This window comes from Perognathus longimembris, chromosome 25, assembly GCF_023159225.1.
Source record: "Perognathus longimembris pacificus isolate PPM17 chromosome 25, ASM2315922v1, whole genome shotgun sequence".
NCBI classification, from domain to species: domain Eukaryota; kingdom Metazoa; phylum Chordata; class Mammalia; order Rodentia; family Heteromyidae; genus Perognathus; species Perognathus longimembris.
The window spans coordinates 16,184,561-16,205,613 of record NC_063185.1 but is presented as its reverse complement, the minus strand read 5'-3'; the positions used below and the strand labels follow the sequence as shown (position 1 = coordinate 16,205,613).

The window sequence follows — 21,053 nt, the reverse complement described above, 5'->3', positions numbered from 1 at the left end:
GAGCGCATCTCTAACGCCGCCTCGGGGCGTCTCCGCTCCGCTGCGATCGGGGAACCGCGGCGGCGGCGGCAGGCTCGCCAAGAAGCGCCGGGTCACCGCAGGCTGAGGCGCCCGCCGTCCCCGCCCTCCTCCCCGTCCGCCTCCCCCCTCCCTCCCTCCCTCCCTCCCGCCTCGCTCGCTCGCTCCTTCCCTCCCCGCCTTCCCTCCCTCCCTCCCTCCGCCCTCTCCTCCGCGCCTCGCCTCCTCCGCCCCGCGCCCTGCGGTGCTGCAGCTGCGGGCGGCTCCAGCTGCCCCCAGATGTGGGCTGGGCGGCGCGCGGGGAACTTTCGCGCCGGCTGCGAGTGCGGGGCCCCGGCTGCGGTCCGGCTGCCATGGATCCGCCGGCGGGAGCCGCTCGCCGCCCGCTCTGCCCCGCGCTGCTGCTGCTGCTGCTGCTGCTGCCGCCGCCGCCGCCGCTCCTCCTGCTGCTGCCGCCGCCCGCGATCGCCCGGGTCGCCGTCGCCGCGGGCCCCCCAGGTGAGTGCGGCTCGGGTCCTCCCCGCCGCCTCGGGCACTCCCCCAGCGCGGGCTCCCCCCCGCCCCCCGCCCCGCCGGCCCGGCCCCGCCTCGCCCCGCCGCCCCCTTCCCCAAGCGTCGTCCAGCCCGACTTGGGCAAACTCTGCGCGCCCCGCCCGCCCGGGGCCAAGTTGGCCAACTTCGGGTCCCGGTTGGTCGCGCTGGGGGCGCCCCGGGCCGGGGGGAGCCTCGGGACAGCTCGCGGCTCCGGAGACGCGGGGCGTGGAGCCGGGAGGGCCGGGCAAGCCCGGCGGCGGAGCGCGCACAGCCGGCTCCGGCGGGTCCTGGGGAGCCAGGGCGCGGCGGCGGGCGCCCGTGCTCGCGTCCGGGGGACGCTCGGGAGGAGCCGGTGCGGGGCGCGCCGCCTCGGGCCCCGGGGATTGGTCGGGGAGCCCGGGAGCGGGTCCTTGGGAATCCGCGGGACCCTGCTCCACCCCACCCTGCGCTTAGGCGCGCGGGGAGAGGGCGCCGGCGGCCGGCTGGGCAGGAGCCGGGCACCGAGGACAGGCCGCCCGTGCGGCTCCGGAGGCCCGTGATGAGGGCTCCCGGGCAGCTGGGGGTCGCCCGAGGTGTCGGGGCGGGGGGGACCCGGTTAGGGGACCAACCAAGAAAGGCTGCTGAGAAGCCCCTCATCCTGGCAAGGGTGGCAGGCTCAAGAGGTTGGGGACGCTCCGACGGGGGGGTGGGTCCCCTGGGGGGAACCTGCGGGGTCCCCCCGGAACCCCAACCTGGAGCCACGCAGGGGGCAAAACTCTGAGCTGGTGTGGCCCTCGAGGGGGATGGCCGGGGCGGCGTGGCTGCGGAGCGGCGGTCCAGTCAATGCCAGAAGGACGGGGAGGTGTGAGCTAGCTTTCGGGGGGCTTCCTGCTCTAGTGCTCCTTCTTTTCCATTGAGGTGAGGGCTGGGGACGCGGGGGTCGCGGTGAGGAGTCACCGGGGTCCTCGCCGGTCTAACGCCCCTTCCCCTTTCCCGTTGCAGGCGGGCCCCCGGGGCGCGGAGCCGAGCGCATCCTGGCGGTGCCCGTGCGCACTGACGCCCAGGGCCGCTGGGTGTCCCACGTGGTGTCGCTGGCGGCGGCTGGTGCGGGGGTTCGAGCCCGCAGGGCTGCCCCACTCCAGACCTCGGGCTTCCCGGGGGGCAGCGGGGAGGACCCCGGCAGACACCTCTTCTACAATGTCACGGTCTTCGGCCGAGACCTGCACCTACGGCTGCGACCCAATGCCCGCCTCGTGGCTCCAGGGGCCACGGTGGAATGGCAGGAGGAGAGCGGTGCCACCCGTGTGGAACCCCTGCTTGGGACCTGCTTCTATGTGGGGGACGTGGCGGGCGTAGCTGAAGCCTCCTCCGTGGCACTCAGCAACTGCGATGGGCTGGTGAGTACTTTTTCTGTGTGTGTGTGTGTGTGTGTGTGTGTGTGTGTGTGTGTGTGTGTGTCTGTCTGTCTGTCTCTGCTTGCCTGGGCATCAAAAGCCGGTGATTCGGGAGTCCCCACCTTCTACGCGGAGGACCATCCCTGTCTTCCTGGTGCTTAGGGAAGCATGGGCATGTCTGAAGGTGTTTTGGTTGCAGGGCAACTTGTTTTGATTTGTCTGAGAGGAGCGTGGTTTTAGGCAAGCACCCCACCTCCAGCCCCATAGTCCTTACCAAGTAGCAGAATGAGGTGTGTGTTGGGGGGGGGGTCTCTATACCTATGGGCACATGTCTATGTTTTGCATGCAGCTATAGGTTGGTATGTGCATTGGCATGTGTGTTTCAGGATGCTTGTGGGAACATGTGATGGTGTCTCTCCAACATGTATGTGTCTGTGGGTTTCTGCTCACGCATGTGTGCCTGTGCACTGTAGCAGGGTGTAGTGGGGGGGGGTGCTGGCCCCCTGCACAGGTGATGCCCACCCCAGGAAGCAGACAATGATGCTGGAATGCCCCTTTAGCCTTCTGCCCCTTGGCTGACCCAGAACCCCTGATTATTATACTGTGGTTTCCTGTACAACTCCAATTGGTTATTTTAAGCCAAGGAGGAGGGGAGCATTTGGCAATGAAGGCTCTGGTGCCCAAGGGCTGGGTTTGAAGGGTGGGATGGAGTGGAGGGTAAGAGGAAAGCAGCTATTGTACACCAGGAAGTTCACCTGCTTTGGGGACCCCAAGGAACCATAGCTGGGGCACAAGGGAGCCATAAAGAAAGCCTAGATCGATGCTCAGGGAAGAAGCTGACATTGGTGATGCTGTCCAGCCTTCCGGAGACCTGGCACATGGCGGAAGCCACTGCAGTTTTCTATTTTGGATTGGGTGTGTGGTGGTCAGGCCGGCTATGCTGGCCTAAAACCGCCCACTGTGGGTTCCGCTCTAATTGCTGCTCGGGGCACTCCTGCTCCTGGCCAGTGGCCACTTTCCCAGCCCCCCAAACAGTCCAGTTCCCCTGGACATCCCAGCTCATCCTGCCCTCTGCACAGCTGGCAGCAGTCACTCTAAGCCCTGGAACCACTGGAGTTCTTTTTATGGACACACAGGAAATATCACTTGTTGCTTCAGAGAAATCGGTTGGAATTCGGTTGGATTTAGTTTGAAGATGGGCATATTGCAAACTATAAATGTCCTTGGAAGGCTTGGGCTCAAAGACAATGTCTCTTTATGTCCCATAATGTTTCTGAGAGTGTGTCAGGCCTCCCAGGTAGGTCTCACTATATGCTGCAGGTAGATTTCCTAGAATGTGAGGAAATCATGGCTGAAGAGATGGGGTAGATGTGGTGGGGGGAATGACATGGAGGTGTCTGTTCTGCAGGTGGCTCAACTCCTGTGATCAGTTTATCTCCAGTGGGGATCATGGGGGAGGGGGACGATTGCTCTGCTACTCATTTGGTAATTGGTTCAACCAGTACCTTTGGACTGGCCAGAAATGTGACAGGCCCTGGTACTAACCCAGGGGCAGATAAGTGGAAGGGCATCTAACCAGAGATTCGAGAATACACTCTTAGTGGACTACTTGAATGAGGCCTTGAAGAACCAGTTGCCAGATGGCAAAGATGTAGGTTGGCAAGCGGGTGGAAAGAGGTACTCATGAGGTTCCAGATGTGAATTGGCCTGGGCAGGACAGGCATGCTGAGATGTCCTAGGCATTGGACATCCGCAGGTAGAGGTGCAAGACAGGGCTGGAAAGAACACTGGCCTGCCTGAGTGGCCCTCAGTGCCATCAATCATGGCCTTTGAGACAGCGGGACAATGTCATTCCACCTTCTTTTTTTTTTGTCTTTCCTTTTTCTTTGCGTGTACATGTGGGTGTACCCATTCTGATTTCGTAATAACGAATGTCTTTACCCTTTGAGTAACTTGCACTGGGCCATAGAGGCTGAGAGGGTAGAGTCTGTTCTGGTTCTGTCTGGTCTGTTCTGCCACAGTGTTCCCTAGCCTGGGGAGGTGGAAGATGCTGAGCTGTAATTAAACGAGTAAATTATGCCTGTGTACTTCCTCTCAAGGGACCTTATGTGGACACATGCATGAATCCACCCAGCAGCCTGTATCCTTCATCATGGGACTGCCCGAAGCCCCTTCCTTCCATGGCTCATGCTCTTCCTTGCTAGGGACTTCAATACAGCAAAGCAGGCCAGGGAGGCTTGCTATACATGCAGCTCCCTGGGGTCTCAAACAATGATGCAGATTCAGCTTTACCACCTCTGGAGGGGAGTCTGAGGTCCTGCAGTTCTAGTCAGCTCACAGGTCCCTGCTCCTAGTCCTGGAACCACTGTTCAAGATGGCAAGGTTCTCTTCCCCTGTTTCTCTAAGAACATTCCAAGGGAGATACACCACAGGTTGCTCTTAGCAAGTGGGGTTTGGTGAACAAAGCATTGTGGGAAAGCCTGTGGTTGTATCCATCCTAGAAAGATGGATCTTAGAAAGATGAGGCCTATTAGGCCCGAGAAGTTCTGTAATAAAGAAATCTCGCCAACTCTGTCAGCCAGCACTTGCCACACAGCTGCGACCACAGAACCCGTTCTTTGCAGAATAAGTGTGACTAGACTCTCAGAAAGATGTGTGGCGATGCCATGGAGTGGGCGCGAGCCATGCGGGGCATGACAAATGTGGCAAATGAAGGCAGCTGGAGGTTCAATGCTTAGGTATGTTGTCTCTCTCCCAAAAGCCACAGGCGGCCTGTTGTCCTTCCTTAGTCCTGGGACATATGTGTTTATCTGCTTACTCAGTCCTGAAGAATTAAGAGTGTTTTTTTTTTTTTGCTTTTCAGGAGGGCAGTAATGACTTTGATTACTGTCAACATCAGTATCCTAACCTGTGTAGTACTAGGGGACTCTAATCTAATCTAACCCACTATAACTATCGGTCACTGTCCTCTTAAGTTACAAGTGATAGAGGACACAAGTCAAATTAGTGTAAACAGAAAGGGAAACTTAGTAGCTCGTGTGATGGTAAGTCTTCAGGCACGGCTAGATCCAGGTGCTCCCACTAGCTCACGCAGAGCGTCACAACTTCTTTCGTCTGCCTTCCCGTGTGCTGGCTTTGCTTTCAGATGGGGCTCTTTTGCGATGAATGGAGGGACCCCAGCAATTGCAAGCTGTCTTTTCCTGCTAACCCCAGGTGAGTTCTGTGTATCGCTGAAGCTATGCTGGGGTACACATTGGCTTAGTCATCGAATCCCCTTTGGAAGGATAGGAGGTGCTGTTCCCTAAAGTGACTTAAGTTTTTGGGTGTTTCTTTTTCCCCTCCAGAAAGATACCAACTCTACTAGAGTCAGGTGGACAAGCCACATATCCCAAACAAAAGCACACATGGTAAGATAGATTGTGTATCTTATTTCCCGAGAGGCCCATAAGTGTATGTACAGCATCTTTCATAGCTCCTAGTTGGAAATTGTTCATAGTATCGGTTGGAAGGGTTATGAATCTGCCTTTTCACAATGAATGAGAGAAAAATGATTCTTGTATGTCACATTGCTACAGGAGAGTTTTCAACCGACATGGAGTGTGTGTGTGTGTGTGTGTGTGTGTGTGTGTGTGTGTGCACTTTGATCCTCAATTTCAGCCTCCAAAGCAGCTAGGATTATAAGTGTGAGCCACCAGCATCTGGTTCTTTAAGATATTTCTGAGCGTGCCTATTTCAGTTCCTGAGATTTTCTCAGTCAGGAGAGTGAGCGTCTCTGAGTGACCCAGAGGGGAGCTCGGGGCAGTCATGGTGACTGGGTGACCACCGACTGGTCAGTCACCTGCCTTCAGCTGCAGCTCCTTGTGGGTGTTCTGAGTCCTCATTGGTGGGTGATCGAAGTGGAGACTCAAGTTCTGCCCTGCCTCTTTCACCCCACCCACTGTCTTCCAGCAGAGACTGAGACTATTAGAGATCTATACAGCCTCCTAGTGTGATTTCAGCCTCCTCTTTGGCTTACTGTCTTCCCTAAGACTCACGAGTAGTTTAAGTGACAAGAACATGTTGGGTAGAACAGAAAAGACACAGAGACCTAGTTTTCTGGTGGTTCTAAGAAAATGTCAGCTTTAGGCACGGCTGGATCCAGGGGCTTCACTCCATGCTATCTGTCTCTCAGCACTGCTATTCTCTGTATTTATTTCAGAATGTTCCCTCCCCCAGGGGGGAGAGCCAACTGCAGTTGCAGATCTACTTGTCTTCTAAGGAGGTACTTCCTATGAACACAACACACACCTTTCTGAATGTCCTTCAAGAATTCAGGGATGGACTGGGAATGTGGCTTAGTGGTAGAGTGCTTGTCTAGTATGCATGAAGCTGTGGGTTTAATTCCTCAGCACCATATAAACAGAGAAAGCTGGAAGTGGCGCTGTGGCTCAAGCAGAAGAAGCTCAGGGACAGTGGCCAACCAGGGCTGGCAAAAAAAAAAAAGAATCCAGGGATTTCCTCCTGGGGAGTGATCTAATTGGTTCTACTAGGATCATAGACCTATGTGAAAACCAATCACTTGGATGTTGATGTTGACCTGGTCAAATCTCCTGCCCTTCTTTGGTGTTGAGGGTGGGGGGTCAGATCCCTAGACTTAGAAATGGAGAGGGATTATGGGAGACATGCTTGCTCTGCTATCCCTGGGATTCCTTCCCTGGATGATGCCATACTGCTTGGTGGATATGTGTCTTCTCACAATCTTCCAGACCCTACTTGCACGTTGAAGAGCAATCCCAGGATTGCCCTTCTCCTCCAGGAGCCCCATATCCAAAGTCACAACTCTAGAAAGCTGAGATCCAGGGATGTCCACCCCATCCTACCCCAAACCCCTGTTGTCTTCACATCTTCTCCATCTTCAGACTGGTCTCTCTCCAGCAACCCTCTCTCCTTACCAGCCTCGCACAACATTACACTACTCCTTTGCTGCCTATTGCTCTTCAAGAAGAAAAGTCCAAACCCACTGGCTGAGCATTCAAGGCCCCCTATACCTAGTTTGGCTCATTTGTCACTTAGTCCCCTTCACACTTGTGCTCCGGTCATTGTGCTCCAGATTTTAGTGCCTTGATCTCTGTATAGGAGTTTTTGCAAGTGCAATTGCACCCTTTCCCATGCCATTCGAAGCTAATGGCACTGTGCCCATGTCATGTAGTACCCTCTGCTTCTTGGCAATTTATATCAGGGATGTCCCTGGTTTTGTTCAAGGGTTGAGCACCAGACTGAGTGGAGGTCAGCTGGGGGCTATGAAACAAGAGTGCCCAGGAAGTGGAGACTGGAAGCCTGTAAATGGAAGGGTATGGTACTTATCACAGAGACCCAGTGCCTCTGGTACTTAAGGTTGGTCCACCTCAGATGTCTCCATTCAATCAAGATGCCCCTGCCCTCTTGGATAATGGCTCAGAAACTGCCACCCTGCCACAGGAAAGCACTTGTGCACATGCACGGTTTTGTGTGATTTCATGGCCTCACTTTGGTGTTTATGAAATCTGATTTCAGGTCCCTTTGTTTAAAATAAAACTAATAGAGAAAGGAAATATCCCCTGAGTACACACAGGAAAGGGTTGACTGAGGATGATGAGGTGCTGGGCTGAACTCTAGATAGAACCCTGGATAAACTATCCTCCTCCCCATTGTGCCTCAGTTTCTCTAGGTGGAAAGTGTTCAGAATCAGCCATCTCCAGGATACTTCTGGAGACACTCCAAAGCTGGAGTTGCAAAATCAGATGCCAGGTGGGGATCACACACAGTTGAAGGTACAGGGTTAGAGGAGCGAGAGGTAGAAACCCTCATGAGCTCAGGTCCCATCTCCCTTGATAGACCACTACCTCAAAGGGAACATGATTCCTGGCTACCTGAGTCTCCCAAATTTCTTCAGAGAAGCTGTCTTCCTGAGCCATGCTTCTGATTCTATTGGCATTGGACGGGCCAAAGTGTGCAGTGTGAAGACCCAGCGTGGGCCCAGAGGGCCCCTGGTGTGGTCTGGAGAAGCAGATGTGGAAGCCCCAGGGACCGATGTGGAAGTACCCTGGACAGTCCAGGCAGCAAGATCATTGGATGGGCCTGGCAAGCGGCAAGGGCTACTGGACAGACGGGTGCTGCTCTGGAGAACTTTTCCAGAACTTTCTTTACTTCATCAGGGCCACCCCCACATTCTGAGTACCCACATCCTTCTGGCTGGTCTCACCGGCATTCTTCCTGGGGGATATTTGGAAGGGGGAAAGGGGCATCTTCCCGCAATGGGGCAGAGAAGGATGAGGAAATGACCGGGGACTTAGCCCCGAGTTTGTGCTTACGGTTGGCAGAGGGGCAGCCTGTGGCCCGTGGCGGCACCTTGGAGCGTGGACAAGGCATGGTCATCTACCCACTCCCATAGCAGGGATTCGGGGACTGGAAGGTGTTCCCTGAGGACTCATGGCGCCGACTCCGCTCCCAAGCCTCGAGGAGCGTCGTGTGGAGAAGGGGAGGGGCTCGCCTTCCAGAGACTCCACTGTGGCGGCGCTCGCTGGTGTGGGAGCCTCACTGATTGGATGGGGCTGGGTCCTAGGACCTACCCATCACCAATCGCCGTAGGCCAAGAATGCAATGTGCTGTGTTGATTGGCTCCCGCGAGTCACGTGCTCCTCTCGCCTGGCAAAGGCTGCTGGGAGGTGGGCTTTCCCCCTGGCTGCGCAGTCTGAGGAGGGAAAGCTGTCTTCCTGCGGCTGCTTTGCCCGAGCTGACCGGCCGAGGCTGAGGAGATGCCTGAGGAAAACCAATGGTGTGGCTCTGGAGCACCGTCTGCCAGCCCTGCAGCAATCCCGTGATGTGAGCTAGCCATTGCCTGCCTGCCTGCCCTCCCTCCCTCCCTCCCTGCCCTCCCTCCCTCCCTCCCTGCCCTCCCTCCCTATGACCCGCCTTCCCTCCCTCTCTCCATTCCTTCTGTGCTGGTCCTGGGGCTCCAACTCAGGGCCTGGGCACTGTCCTTGAGCTTTTTTTGCTCAAGGCTAGCGTTCTACCACTTGCACCACAGCTCCACTTCAGTCTTGTTTGCTGGTTAATTGGAGATAAGGGTTTCATGGACTTTCCTGCCTGGGCTGTCTTCGAACAGCCATTCTCAGAACTTAGCCTCCCGAGTAGCTAGGGATTACAGGTGTGAGCCACCCATGCCTGGCCTGTTTGTCCCCTTTTAAAGTTGAGGATACTGAAGCTCAGGGAAATTACTCAGATCCGGGGTGGGGCAGAGGCTGTCAGAATGGGGAGGCATCTTTCCTGGGATTTACTTAGGGAGACTCACAGTGGAGCCTGCCTGGTCCCACATGAAAGTCACCAAGGCCAAGTGGCTGGTCTTTGAGACTGGGAATCTTTTGAGTCCAGGGAGGGCAGCCCTCTCTCTCACTTTGGCCACCCTCTCTATAGTGAGGCCACGTGTGTCTCCGTTGTAAGGATGCTGTTCATTCATTTCCTGGCAGATATCAGGTTCCTCCAGCCTACCCAGTCCCCTGGGCTTCCCTGGGCTTCCCTGGCCCCGGTGTGCCTAGCTTGGATGAGGATATATGCACATGCATGTCTATATATGCACCTGTGTGTTCTTGGCAGAGATTACCTTGCAGGGGTAAGATCCTGAAGTAGAACAGTAGTACTGAGGGGTGAGGTGGACCCCAGGCCCTTGAATTTAGGTCTTGTCTTAAATATCCCCTCCTCCCCATGGACAGGCGCTCTGGAATGGGAGGACCCAGTATGGAGACTCTCTGCTGTGCTGTGTATGTTTCATATTAAATGTCAGCTGTCCACCGGGTCTGCGGTGCTGCCATTAATATGGAGAAGTTATTACTGAGCCTGGAGCCAGCTCCTCAGGCTCATCCATGAATTTCAATTACACTGCACGTCTACTCCAGGGCAGACAGAGAGGGGCATGCTGCTGCTTCTTGCAGGCAAAGGAAACTAGCATCCAAGACCAAGGGTTGGGCCCTAGTCCTAGGCATTTCAGTGGTTAACAGGAAAAAATGGACTTCAAAAGTGAGCTGGATACTTATCTGACAGAGAAAATTACCATGATTACTAAGGCAGGAGGTGGTTTACTCAGGGTAAGGCTTATCCATTGTCGTCTGGATGTGTTGACCCCTGTGACTTACCCAGTTGTGAGAAACTTAAATTTCATAGTCTGTGGTAGTGGGGGACAAACTCTCCCCTAGAATTTTTTTTTATATAATAAGACTGTGTGCTAGAGACCGCTGTAGGTTGTGTGGTCAGCTCTGACCCTCACAACTGTGAAAATCAGTTTATCGGGTTGCAAATGGAAATTCCATCAACACCCATGTCACTGGTTCATTGGAAGGATGGATACCAATAACCTTTTAATCCAGATCCAAAGTTCAGGAATGGGTGTTTCTGTATTTCATTGCATTGAAGGTGCCACCAATTATAGGTCACACAATTGTTTTATATGCCACCAAGAAGTGGAGACGCTTCTGAATAAACTGCAGCCTGGTTCTGTAGCCACAGCCTCTTGAGGTGTAGACACCAGCTACCACAGTCTCTGCTTAGTAATTGTTCTCACCCCTGTGAATTGGCTATTTCTCTCACTTTGTGTCCTTTGTCACATGTTGTGGTAACCAGAGATGGACTGGCTATGCCAGGTAAAGTATGGCATGGTGGTCACTCCTCCAGCTATAGGCATTGATGCCAAAGCTACACCTTCTGCCGTCTGTGCACCATTCTGCCTGTACCCTTTTTGCCATCAGATTGTGACCTTTTGAAGACATTTTGGGTGGCAGATGTCCCAACACAAGAAATACCAATCCTGTGGGTATCTCAGTTGGAGTGTTGCAAAAGCACCACTTAGTTGGCCTTGATAAGAAGTGCTGCCACTCTTTGGTGATAAGACCACTGGTTTTGTCTTGAGTCCAGAGGTGATGGAGGTGAAAATGTTTTAGCAACTTGTCCTCTTAGAGTCCTAAAAGCAAGGTTTGATGGTGGTAGTGATGACAATGGTGATGCTATGGTAATGGAGAAACAGGGGACGCAGAGCAGCAGAGGGACCAACAGCACTGTGTACCCAACATTCAAGGTTTTGTCTTTGAACTTGGGCATTTTTCTATTAAAAGTAGAGATTGGGACCACAGGGAAAATGAAGGTGTGTTTATGTTGTATATAAGCTTTGTGTGCCTAGTCTGTCTGTGACAGAGTCTCTGGAGGTGATAAGAAGTGACACAAGCCAGGTGGCAGAGTCTCATGCCTATAATCCTAGCTCCTCAGGATACTGAGATCTGAGAATCATGGTTGGAAGCCAGCCTGGGCAATAAAGTCCATGAGACTCTTATCTCCAATTAACCACCCCAAGTCCAGAAGTGGAGGTGTGGCTCAAGTGGTAGAGCACTAGCATTGAACAGAAAAAGCTTGGGGAGGGAACAAGGGCCCTGAAAACAACCCCCAAGACCAGCATTGAAAAAAAAAAGTGATACAAAAGCCACTCACATATGGTATATGGACATGGAAATGTTCTGAAAAATATGTCACCAGGTGATTTTTGTCCTGCACGAACATCACAGAATATATCTACACAAAATTAGCTGCTGTTCCTGGGGTTTATAATTTCATGGGACTACTGTCTTATATGTGGTCTGTTGTTGCACAAAATGCTAGGATGTGGGTGAATATATACATATGAGTATTTTTTAAAATGAATCATGTCACAAATCATCTTCAGTCAGTTGCAAAGGAAAGCTCAGGATAAATTCAGGATGAAGCAATGTCCTGGATACATTCTACTTTTATGGTAGTTTGCTCTTGTGCCAATACCAAACTATGTTTATTACTGGGGCTTCAAAGCTGTACATAGGACATAGGAACTGTGCTTGCTTAGGGTGGCAGCTATGAGCCACATGAGGTTGCTGAGCTCTTGAAATGTGATGGGGATGAACTGAGAGGTGCTCTGTGGGTAAAGTATACACTGTATTACAAAGACTGTACCCCCAAAATGCCCCCAAACAAGCCAACCCCAAGAATGTAACTATTTCACAGATAATTTTAATTTTATATTTTGGAAGGTGCTGGGGATTGAACCCAAGGCCTTGTATATACAGATAAGCACATCACATCTCTAGGCTCTTAGATCATTGTAGAATATTGGTTATGGGTGGAAATGGTATTTTTGTCTATAAGGTTAAGTAAAATGTATTTAGTTTATGTGCCTTTTGATTTGATTTGATTTTCAAAACCAGGGAATCCCTATGAAGCAGTCTTCGTATTTCTTTTGCACATCTGGCTGGATTCATTACCGCTTCTCTCTTCCCTCCTCCAGCCCCTTCCACTCCCCACCTTTTTGCAGTTTCTCCTTTGAAAAATTTTTCTTGCCTGGTCACATGTATTTATTCTTTCAAATGAATTTTAGAATTGTTTTGTCAGGTTAAACAATCTCTTGCAAATTTGATTGCCATTAAATTAAACATAAAAACTAATTAAAGGAGGAATTGACATAATTTATAGCATGTGCCAGGAACATGATGTATCTTTCAGTTTATTTAATTCTGTTGCTTTGTAAAGTATTACACATTTTTTAAAATACAGGTCATCTGTTTATTTTTAAATCAGGGTTATTTCAAGGACTTTTTTTTTTCCACCATTGCCAATTGAATCTGTTTCATGTAACATTGGCATACAGGAAGGCTGTTGATCGTTATATAATTATCTTTTATCAGGCAGTTTGAGATATTAATTCTAATATATCTTGGTAGATTCCCTTGGGTTTCTGAGGCATACTGTTGTACCGTCTGTAAAGAGTGATGGGTTTGGATTCTTGTTTGCAAGCTGCACTGTCTAGAACCTTCAGAGTGATGTTAAGTAACAGGCAGCTTCTCCAATCCTCATTTGTGCCTGGCTGTAATAGGAATGCCCCTGGCGTTTCTCTGCTTAATATAATGCTTGCTTGCGGATTAAGATGGATTTCATGTGAAGGCAATATCCTCTGAATTCTAGTCCTCTCAGATCCCATTTTTATCAGCAAAGGAGCTGAAGTCTAGATAAGATGTCTTAACACACTATCTTACCCCCAAAGCCAGCGACGCTGCAGCTGGGGAAGGGACATGAGTCCTTAGCTTGGAGTGTGTGTGTGTGGGGGGGCTGCTGCCAGTTTTCCTTAGTTGTCTACTGTGCTGGCCCAGAGGTGAAGCCCAGTCCCCATTTATACCTGCCAGAAACGACTCCCAGAAAGCCTTTGCCGGCTTTTCCTAGCCAGCTGGAGGAGGCAGCACCTCCCGGTCTTTCCCTGCTGGGCCTGTATGGAAAAAATTCTTCCCTTACTTGGCAGCACCCCGTACCCTCTCTTTAGTTTCTCCCGAGCAAGCCCCCTCAATCCCCTGTATATTCCAGAAGATTCTGGCCTGCTCATATCTACTTATACAGTCCATTACTTTCCCAAACCCATAGTTAAACTTTTATCTCAATTCTAGAAAGCATCTTTTTTTTTTTCTCCCCAAAACAAAGGCAGTTCCCTCTGCGGGAAATCTGGGGCCATCCTGCAGAGAATAAAATTGTTTTCTATTATGTGATATATCTTCTCACTGACTGGCATGGAATTCGGGGGGGGGGGCTTCAAACAGTGTCTATGTCTGTACCCCATCCTGAGAGTCTGATTTATGAGAAATGAATGGGACCTAGGGGTCATAGGAGAGAGTCTTACCCACCCACGCAAGTATGGGCACCCGTTGGCCCAGAGAAAGGCCATGAGATACAAGGTCTGATAACCAGGATTGGTTGAGAGCCTGATTGTTCTCTTGATGGCCCGTGACTCAGTTTCCCCCACTTGTGAGGCCATCTACCTCTTGTCATGGAGAGAGCAAAAGGGATTGAACATTGGCTGGGTTCGTTCATAAGGAACATCGCGCAAGGATGAGACGTGGAAGGAATGATTGTGGAGAGGGCTGGCCACTCTTCATGCGTTGGCTATTGATGGTCCATGCACGGGGTCCTTGACCTGGAGATTCAGAGCCCTGCAGAGAGGAAGGCAGCTTTCCCACTCACCCCCCACATGACAGTCCTACTTGGGAAGTAGGCAGTGACTGGGACCCGCCCCCCCCCCTCCCCGTGGGCTGTCCATGTCAGGGCTCCTGGAACTTAGTGGGAACTGGGCATTGATTTTGCAGTACAGGATGGACTTTGCCAGATGCCAGTCCCAAGGGTCTCCCTCCTGTCTCTGCACCCATTTGTCTGCCACCCTCCACAGATAGGAATCATTAGTCCTGAGCTGAGGTCTGGGCCTTGGTTGCATGGATTCTGTCACAGGCTTTTGTGTCTTATCCGAGACCCTGTAATAAGTGTGTGATGTAATAAGTAGGAATTTGTTCTTTATCCCTGGTTCCTGTCTCAGACCTCCTAAAACCCTTGTAATTTCCTGAGTGATAAGGGTGCTGGGAGCATCTTTTATTATGCTATCTGCTCTTAGTGCAGTGGTTCCAGGGAGAGTTTCTAAGACCCTTGGCATCTTTGGAGTGATGAGAATCTTTTTATATGCTAATGAGATGTCTGGTAGTGCCATCCCTAAATAGCTTTTAGGTTGGGGGTGGAAGAGAGAAAAGGAACATCCATCCATAACACCCTGAGTCTGGGCCTTGGACAGCTTCTGGGTTGGTGAGCTTGTGTTGAGCCTGGAGAGGGCTTGAAGTTCCCACATACCTCAGCGCTGTGTGTTGCTTCTCCTGAGTCGTTTGTTTTATATCACAAGAGAGTCATGCCTTCCTGAGTCCTGCGAGCCTGTCTAGCAAAGACTGAATCAGGAAGTCTAGGAGGCCAGCCATTGGCCACTGGCTTTGAAGTGGGGCTGGTTTGTGGGACTGGGCTCTTAGCCTGTGGGGTCTGCCACTGCCTAGGGGCAAGCGATGTAGTACTGAATTGAACCACAGGACCTGGAGCTGGTATCCAGAAAGGTGGAGGATTGATTAGTGGGAGGGAAAAAAAAGCCCATGTTGGGTCACAAGAGAGAGAAAAGACACATAGTAGCCTGTGACAGAGGTAGAGAGGTCCCAAGCTGAGCCTAGGGTCTGTTTTCTGTCTGAGCAGCCCTAAAGTTCAGCTGTGTGTGTGTCCGGTGTGGGGAGGGTAGTTGGAGCCCGTAGTGTTGGGTCCTGGTTCCTCTGAACCATGCTCTTTCCTCAGGTCCTCCTCTTCCTCTCTTCCTTTTTCCCTCTCCTCCCTTTTTACTCCTCCCCTCCCCCATTCTCCCACCTCTCCAGCTTCGTTTTCCCCTTTCTTCTTTTTTTCTCTCCCCATTTCTCTTCCCTCTTTGGCTTCCCCTCTCTCTGTCCATATCTCCTTTTCTGCTTTTCTGGAGTCCTACATCATTAGGATTCTAGGGGACCCTTTCTTGGTGGGGGGCCTTCATCAGGCTGCCCCATTCTGTGCCAGAACCTTTCTATTTATACCTCACATCCTGGGACATAATCCAGAGGCCCTCAATGGCAACAGGCATACTTGGAAAAGCAAGGAGTCATTCCCCAGGGCTGGGAGGAAAGTGGGGATCAGAGAGGGGGAGTGACTCATTGAGATCACACAGCCACCACAGCTGGAGTTCTAGATAAAACCTTTGTCCTCAGAGTTGCAGGCATCCCCAGCCTCCCACACAATTAGAGATAATGGTTGTGGAGGGGTTCCAGTCCCTTCTGGGACAGCCAGTCTCTGGATTCCTGGTGTAACTCCCAGAAAACAAGATATATATCACTCTTGCACTGCCAGAGTAGCCCCCACTGCATGTAGGGTGTTAGGGTTGGAGGTGAGGGTACTGTCTTTCCTGTTAGGGAGCTGTGGCCCTCCCTAGCTCGTCTTACTTAGTAGACACTGCCTGGTGTCTTTCCCTGCCATCAAGGTCCCCAGTGTTGCTACAGCCTTCTCTTTGAGGAGCTTCTGTAAGAACCAAAGCTAAGAGCAGCTACAGCATGACTACTGGACCATTGTGGGTGACTCTGGTCAGGGCAGCCTTGGCTCTTGGTCACTGTGGCATCTGGACAGAGGTGGGCAGACTGTAGGGTTGTTGTTTTTTCCTACCCTAGTGCCTGCATTTCCTGATAGGCTACCAGTCTGACAGCCTTCCCTCAGTTGGCCTCTAGGTGTTCCCTTGGACTTCTGTGGACCTGGCTTCCTGGTCTGCAGGAAGCTGTTGGGACCGAGCTGGCCTGGGACCTGTAGCACTGGGTCTGCCTAGCTTCTGGTTAATTATGTGGGTGTCAGTGGCCCCCTTATAGTTGAGACTTTTGTGTCTGTGATGATTGGCTGTGGCTACCCTGCAGTTTTCCTCCTCTGAAGCTGATTGGTCCTCCTTGGTACTGGTTTTTAACCCTCTGCTACTGTGAGTGGGTCTGTACTTTCAGAGATCCCCTGGCTGGCTTCTATTTCTTCTGGTCCACACAGCCAGCTTTTTCCTGCTGTGTCTCCAGTTGATTCCAGTTGCAGGAATAACCAGCCTTTCAAAGAAGTGCTTCCTATGTTTTACTCCCCTGACCCCTTGTGGTTTTTAAATATCTAATTTCTTTAATTCAAATGATAAGTTTTTCCTGTACCTTTCTAAGGAGTTGGTTTCAGGTATTTTTTTTTTCTAAATTAGTTTCACATCACTTACTTACCAATTATTACTACATTGTTCATTTATTAGTTCACCCTTTCTACATGACTTTGGGAGGTATAAAATGCCACCCATGAAATTCATAAGGTAATTTGATTTACTTCTGTTCCCCCCTGCTCCCTCAGTCTGCCTCTGTCTCTTTCTGTGTCTGTCTTTCTCTGTGTTTGGCACTGGGGGTTGAACTCAGGAACTGCACCCCCAGTCCTTTTGCTTTTAATTAATTTTTTTTTGACACGATCGGCCTCTAACCTAGATACTCCTACCTCCTCCTCCTCCTCCGGAGCTGTGATTACACACAGGCTTGCGCCACCATGCCTGGCCTCTTTTATTTTATTTTTTTCTTTGTGAATTAGTTCCAGGCTTTTAAATTACTGCTGCTTAGGGATATGTTCAAATAGCTGAAAGGGCGAATATCATCATTATGACTTAAAAAAATGCTTTGGATATTTTTGTTCATTTTTCAAATGGACTTTGGGTTTGTTTTCTTATGCTATTAAATAATACTCTCAGATGACCCTTATTATGGTTGTGATTACATGCCTAAAACAATGTCCATGATGCAGTTGGGCCTTGGCAAATCTTTGTTGAATAAGTGAATGACATCTTCATGTTGTTTAATTTTCAAAGGGAAAGAACATTGACTGAAATCTCTTACAATTGTCTCCCAGTGAGTTTATTAATAAGGGAATTTTATTGGCGATGTGAACAGGATCCTTTCCATCATATTTTATAGCAGGTTATTATTGTAGATATCTAGAAACACTTTGAATTTATAATACACATGTGACCATTTACTCAGAATACCTGGGACCTACTTATTCCAGATTAATGACATTCTCAGTTTAGACATAGATCTTCATTTTCAGTGAGCAGAGTTAGAAACAATTCTTATAGGGATTGAGAACCTTTTTTTGCTGCCAAGGACTGTTTGGATATTTTTAACATCGTCTCAGGCTATACAAAATTGTCAATACAGGCAGATGGCCAAGGGCAGCTGATAAGAAGCATTATGAGAAGCATGTGTCTACTGTGTGTATGAAATGATTTCATGACTCACGGGCTGGATGTTCCCACTTCTACTAGTACAAGGTATGTATCGTCTGTAGAACTACAACCAAACCCTTTACCTGGTAAAGCCAGGCCTCAGCATTGCTGTTCTTATGGGGAGGACCCCATGATCTTGATCATTTGCTCCAAGCAGTCTACACCTTCCCTCGTTTCAGCAAACCAGACCCCTATTTCAGAGAGGCACAAGTACGAAATACAGGTGATCACAGTAAATCCTTCCAAATGAATTGACGGTGTTTCTCAGCTTTGCGTTCCTAGATCTCCAAGTGAAGTGACTACATTTACTTTGCTTCTAGATGTATTCACGAATATCTTATTATTATTTTTCCCCTTTTTTCATTGACTTTTGGAGGGATTTTTGAATTATGTAATAGTCTTCTGCAATATGCTATAATTTTGTGGTTTTAAACAATATTCCTCTTACATCTTCTTGCATTGGAGTGTAAAATGGAATTACAGTTCTTATTTTTCAGGAAGGCCTCAGAACATCTACCCACCATCTAAGGGAGTCCAGAACCAGGCTTTGCTTCTCTTTCTGTGTGTGCTACTAAGGATGGATACACAGTGGGCAAAGGCTGGCCTGCCTGGAATTTCATGTTTACAGTGCTATGGAGCTAATGTAGCCTGCTGCATCAAGTAAACCTTTAAACACAAGACATGACTGTGTAGTTGGTGGGTTTTGTGGGGGACAAGGGGCAGCAACTGACATCCTCTTTAGGTCAGGAATCCTCTCTAAGCTCATTTAGGTGCCTGTCCTTCCCCCACACCCCTCCCGGCTGCGTACCTGAGGATGCACAGATTTGTTGGCAAGCAAAAAGTTGGCTTTGAAAGACTATCATGAAGGCTGATGTGGTGGCTCACATCCTTAATCCCAGATACTCAGGAAGCAGAAGTAGGAGGATCATGATCAGAGATTAGTCCAGGTGAAAGTATGAGACTTTATCTGCAAAGCAAACTCAAAGCAAAAGGATGTGGGGTGTGGATCATGACCTAGAGCACATGCCCACTTAGCTCAAGCCCCTAAGCTCAATCCCTAGTGTTGGGGATGGGGAGAAGAGGAAAGGAAAGGAAAGGAGAGGAATGATGGCTATGAGTTTCTATCAGGCTCGGGTTCAGTGAGAACTTCAGAAGAAGACTGTTAAGCAGATCTAGTTGTATAACCTGGAAACTCGGCATGAACTTGGATTTAGTAGCCCTGTTGGAGTCCTTGCCTTGCTCCTTATGGACGAAATAGTTTTCTGAATTTCAGTGTTCTTACTGTGCAGGGTGGAGTTTGCAAACCGGTAGGCCTTGTGCCATGTCCACCCACAGCTGAGTTTTGTTTGGCCATCCCAGTGTTTGACAAATATCTCACGAGGCTCCAGATTTCCCAGCATCTCTCACAGACTTGGGAGATCTGCTAGGCTTGTGTTCCCAAGGGCTACAATTGAGCAGGGATAGAGAGAGTCCTGTTAGAGACACCTCTTCTGATGCCACAATTTCTACCATTCCCTATAATCCCTTGCATACAATTCCTACACAGTTCCTTCACAGACACTGGGATTTTTCTCTTCTCTTGGGATGGGCTTGAAGCGATCATTTCTTCCTGCCCCCCTTTCCACCTTTCTTTCTCTGGTTTTGGCTTATGGCGCATCAGCTCTGTGTAAGATCCTATGTAACGAAGTCTAGGATGGACTCACTCCATGGAGTGCTTGAATCTACTGCTTCCTGTGCCAGTCCCACCTCTTATGGCTCATGGCTCATCAGTGAGAGGTAAAAGTTAATGGCCAAAACCACTCCAGTGGGTCACAAAGAGAATTAAATGAAGTAAGGCTCCTGGCTGACACATCATAGCACATAGCTGCTGTTTCTGCCAAGTAATATTTTCCTCATAGTGCTGCTAGGAGGAACAAAGTTTTTAGATGGAAATACACAAAGTGCAGTGCAGATAGAGATCACTTCTGGGTGCTGTGTGGGCTGGACTTGGGCTGAAGGTGGGGGTGGGAAGGCAGGACTGGGGTTTAGGAGGGGTGGGCCGGGGGAGGATGCTCTGCCTGCCCAGACTATAATCGGTCTGGACATGTTGCCAGATGAGGCCGTGACTCTTTTGAAATGGAATTCCTGGGTCAGAGTAAGGAGAACAGATGTTTACTGGAAGAGGCCAAGAACCGCTGACATCATCCAGAGCCCCTCAGGACAGTGCTGAGGCTGAGGGTCCTTTGTAGTTTTTCTGCCAGTGATGCATTCTTGGGGCAGCTGCCAAGGCTGGGGTACACACACACACACACACACACACACACACACACACACACACACACACACACACTTTAGTTTCTTACTCCAAATCTTCCCCACCTGAACACAATTAGTCTGGATGTGGAAAAGATGTTCAGTCTGGAAAGACAGAAGAGAGTCTTATTGGCCAGCAGGCTTGGTGTAGAGCGGACTGTGCAGGATGGAGGAGTAGCCTTTGTGGGTGGAGAAGCTGGCCAGAATGGGGGAGCACAGGACCTTCCTCCTGGAGCAGGGGAGCTAGTCCTGTAATCTCTTCTGTAGTGGTGAATCTGGAGGGGGGGATGTATCCTGAGAGGCTGCTAAGCATTTGTGTACATGCTTTTCATGTGCTTTTATTTTGTGTATGTTCAGTTCTTGGAGCTTGAACTCAGGATTTGGATGGTACCTCTTAGTATTTTCACTCAAAGCTGGCCTTCTGCCACCAGCTGTTTATTATTATTATTGTTGTTTTTTACTGGCTAATTGGAGATAAGAGTCTTATGGACTTTTCTTCCTGGGCCAGTTTCAAATTGTGATCCTCAGGTCTCAGACTCCTGAGTAGCCAGAATTACAGTCATGAGTCATCAGTGCCTGGTTTCATGTGCTTTTTTTTTTTTTTTTTCTTTTTGGTCAGTTGTGGGGCTAGAACTTAGGGTGTGGGCGCTGTCCCTGAGCTCTTTCGCTCAGGTTAGCACTCTGCCACTTTGAACCACAGCACCACTTCCAGTTTTCTGGTGGTTAATTGGAGATAAAAGTCTCATGAACTTTCCTTCCCAGGCTGGCTTTGAACTACAATCCTCAAATTTTCAATCTCCTGAGTAGCTGGGATGACAGGCATGAGCCACCAGCACTAGGACTTTTCATGTGCTTTTTAATTAATGTACTCAGTAGCAAGACAGGAGTGCATCTCACAGTCTCTATACAGTCTCATAATCTTGTTCAGACAATGATTGACCGCACAGAGGAAAGCCATCCCATAAAATTACTATATGTAGGAATGAAAGATTTCTACCACCTAGGGGCATCGTCATCGTTGTTCAGGGTATTCTTGTATGTCTGTGGTAGTGCTGGCACAAACAAACCTGCTGTGTTTCAGTCACATCACAGTGTAGCATTACAATTAATAGAGTGTATAATCAAACGACTGTGTTACTGATTCATGTATTTGCTGTACTGTGCTTTAT

General features: G+C 50.1%; 1 protein-coding gene and 1 non-coding gene across 2 annotated transcripts in view; both read left to right on the top strand.

Moving 5' to 3' along the window:
- The first annotated feature begins 322 nt into the window (after nt 1-322).
- Adamts2 (ADAM metallopeptidase with thrombospondin type 1 motif 2) overlaps nt 323-21,053 on the top strand; it is a 142,432-nt gene continuing 121,701 nt past the window's right edge. The window contains exons 1-2 of the mRNA XM_048334163.1: nt 323-516; nt 1,534-1,928. Of these exons, the coding sequence (XP_048190120.1) occupies nt 372-516; nt 1,534-1,928 (540 nt within the window). The 5' untranslated portion in view covers nt 323-371. The remainder of the gene's footprint in view (nt 517-1,533; nt 1,929-21,053) is intronic.
- On the top strand, nt 9,966-10,131 carry LOC125342271. The gene has a single exon (XR_007209206.1). It is a non-coding gene; the product is annotated as a U1 spliceosomal RNA (small nuclear RNA).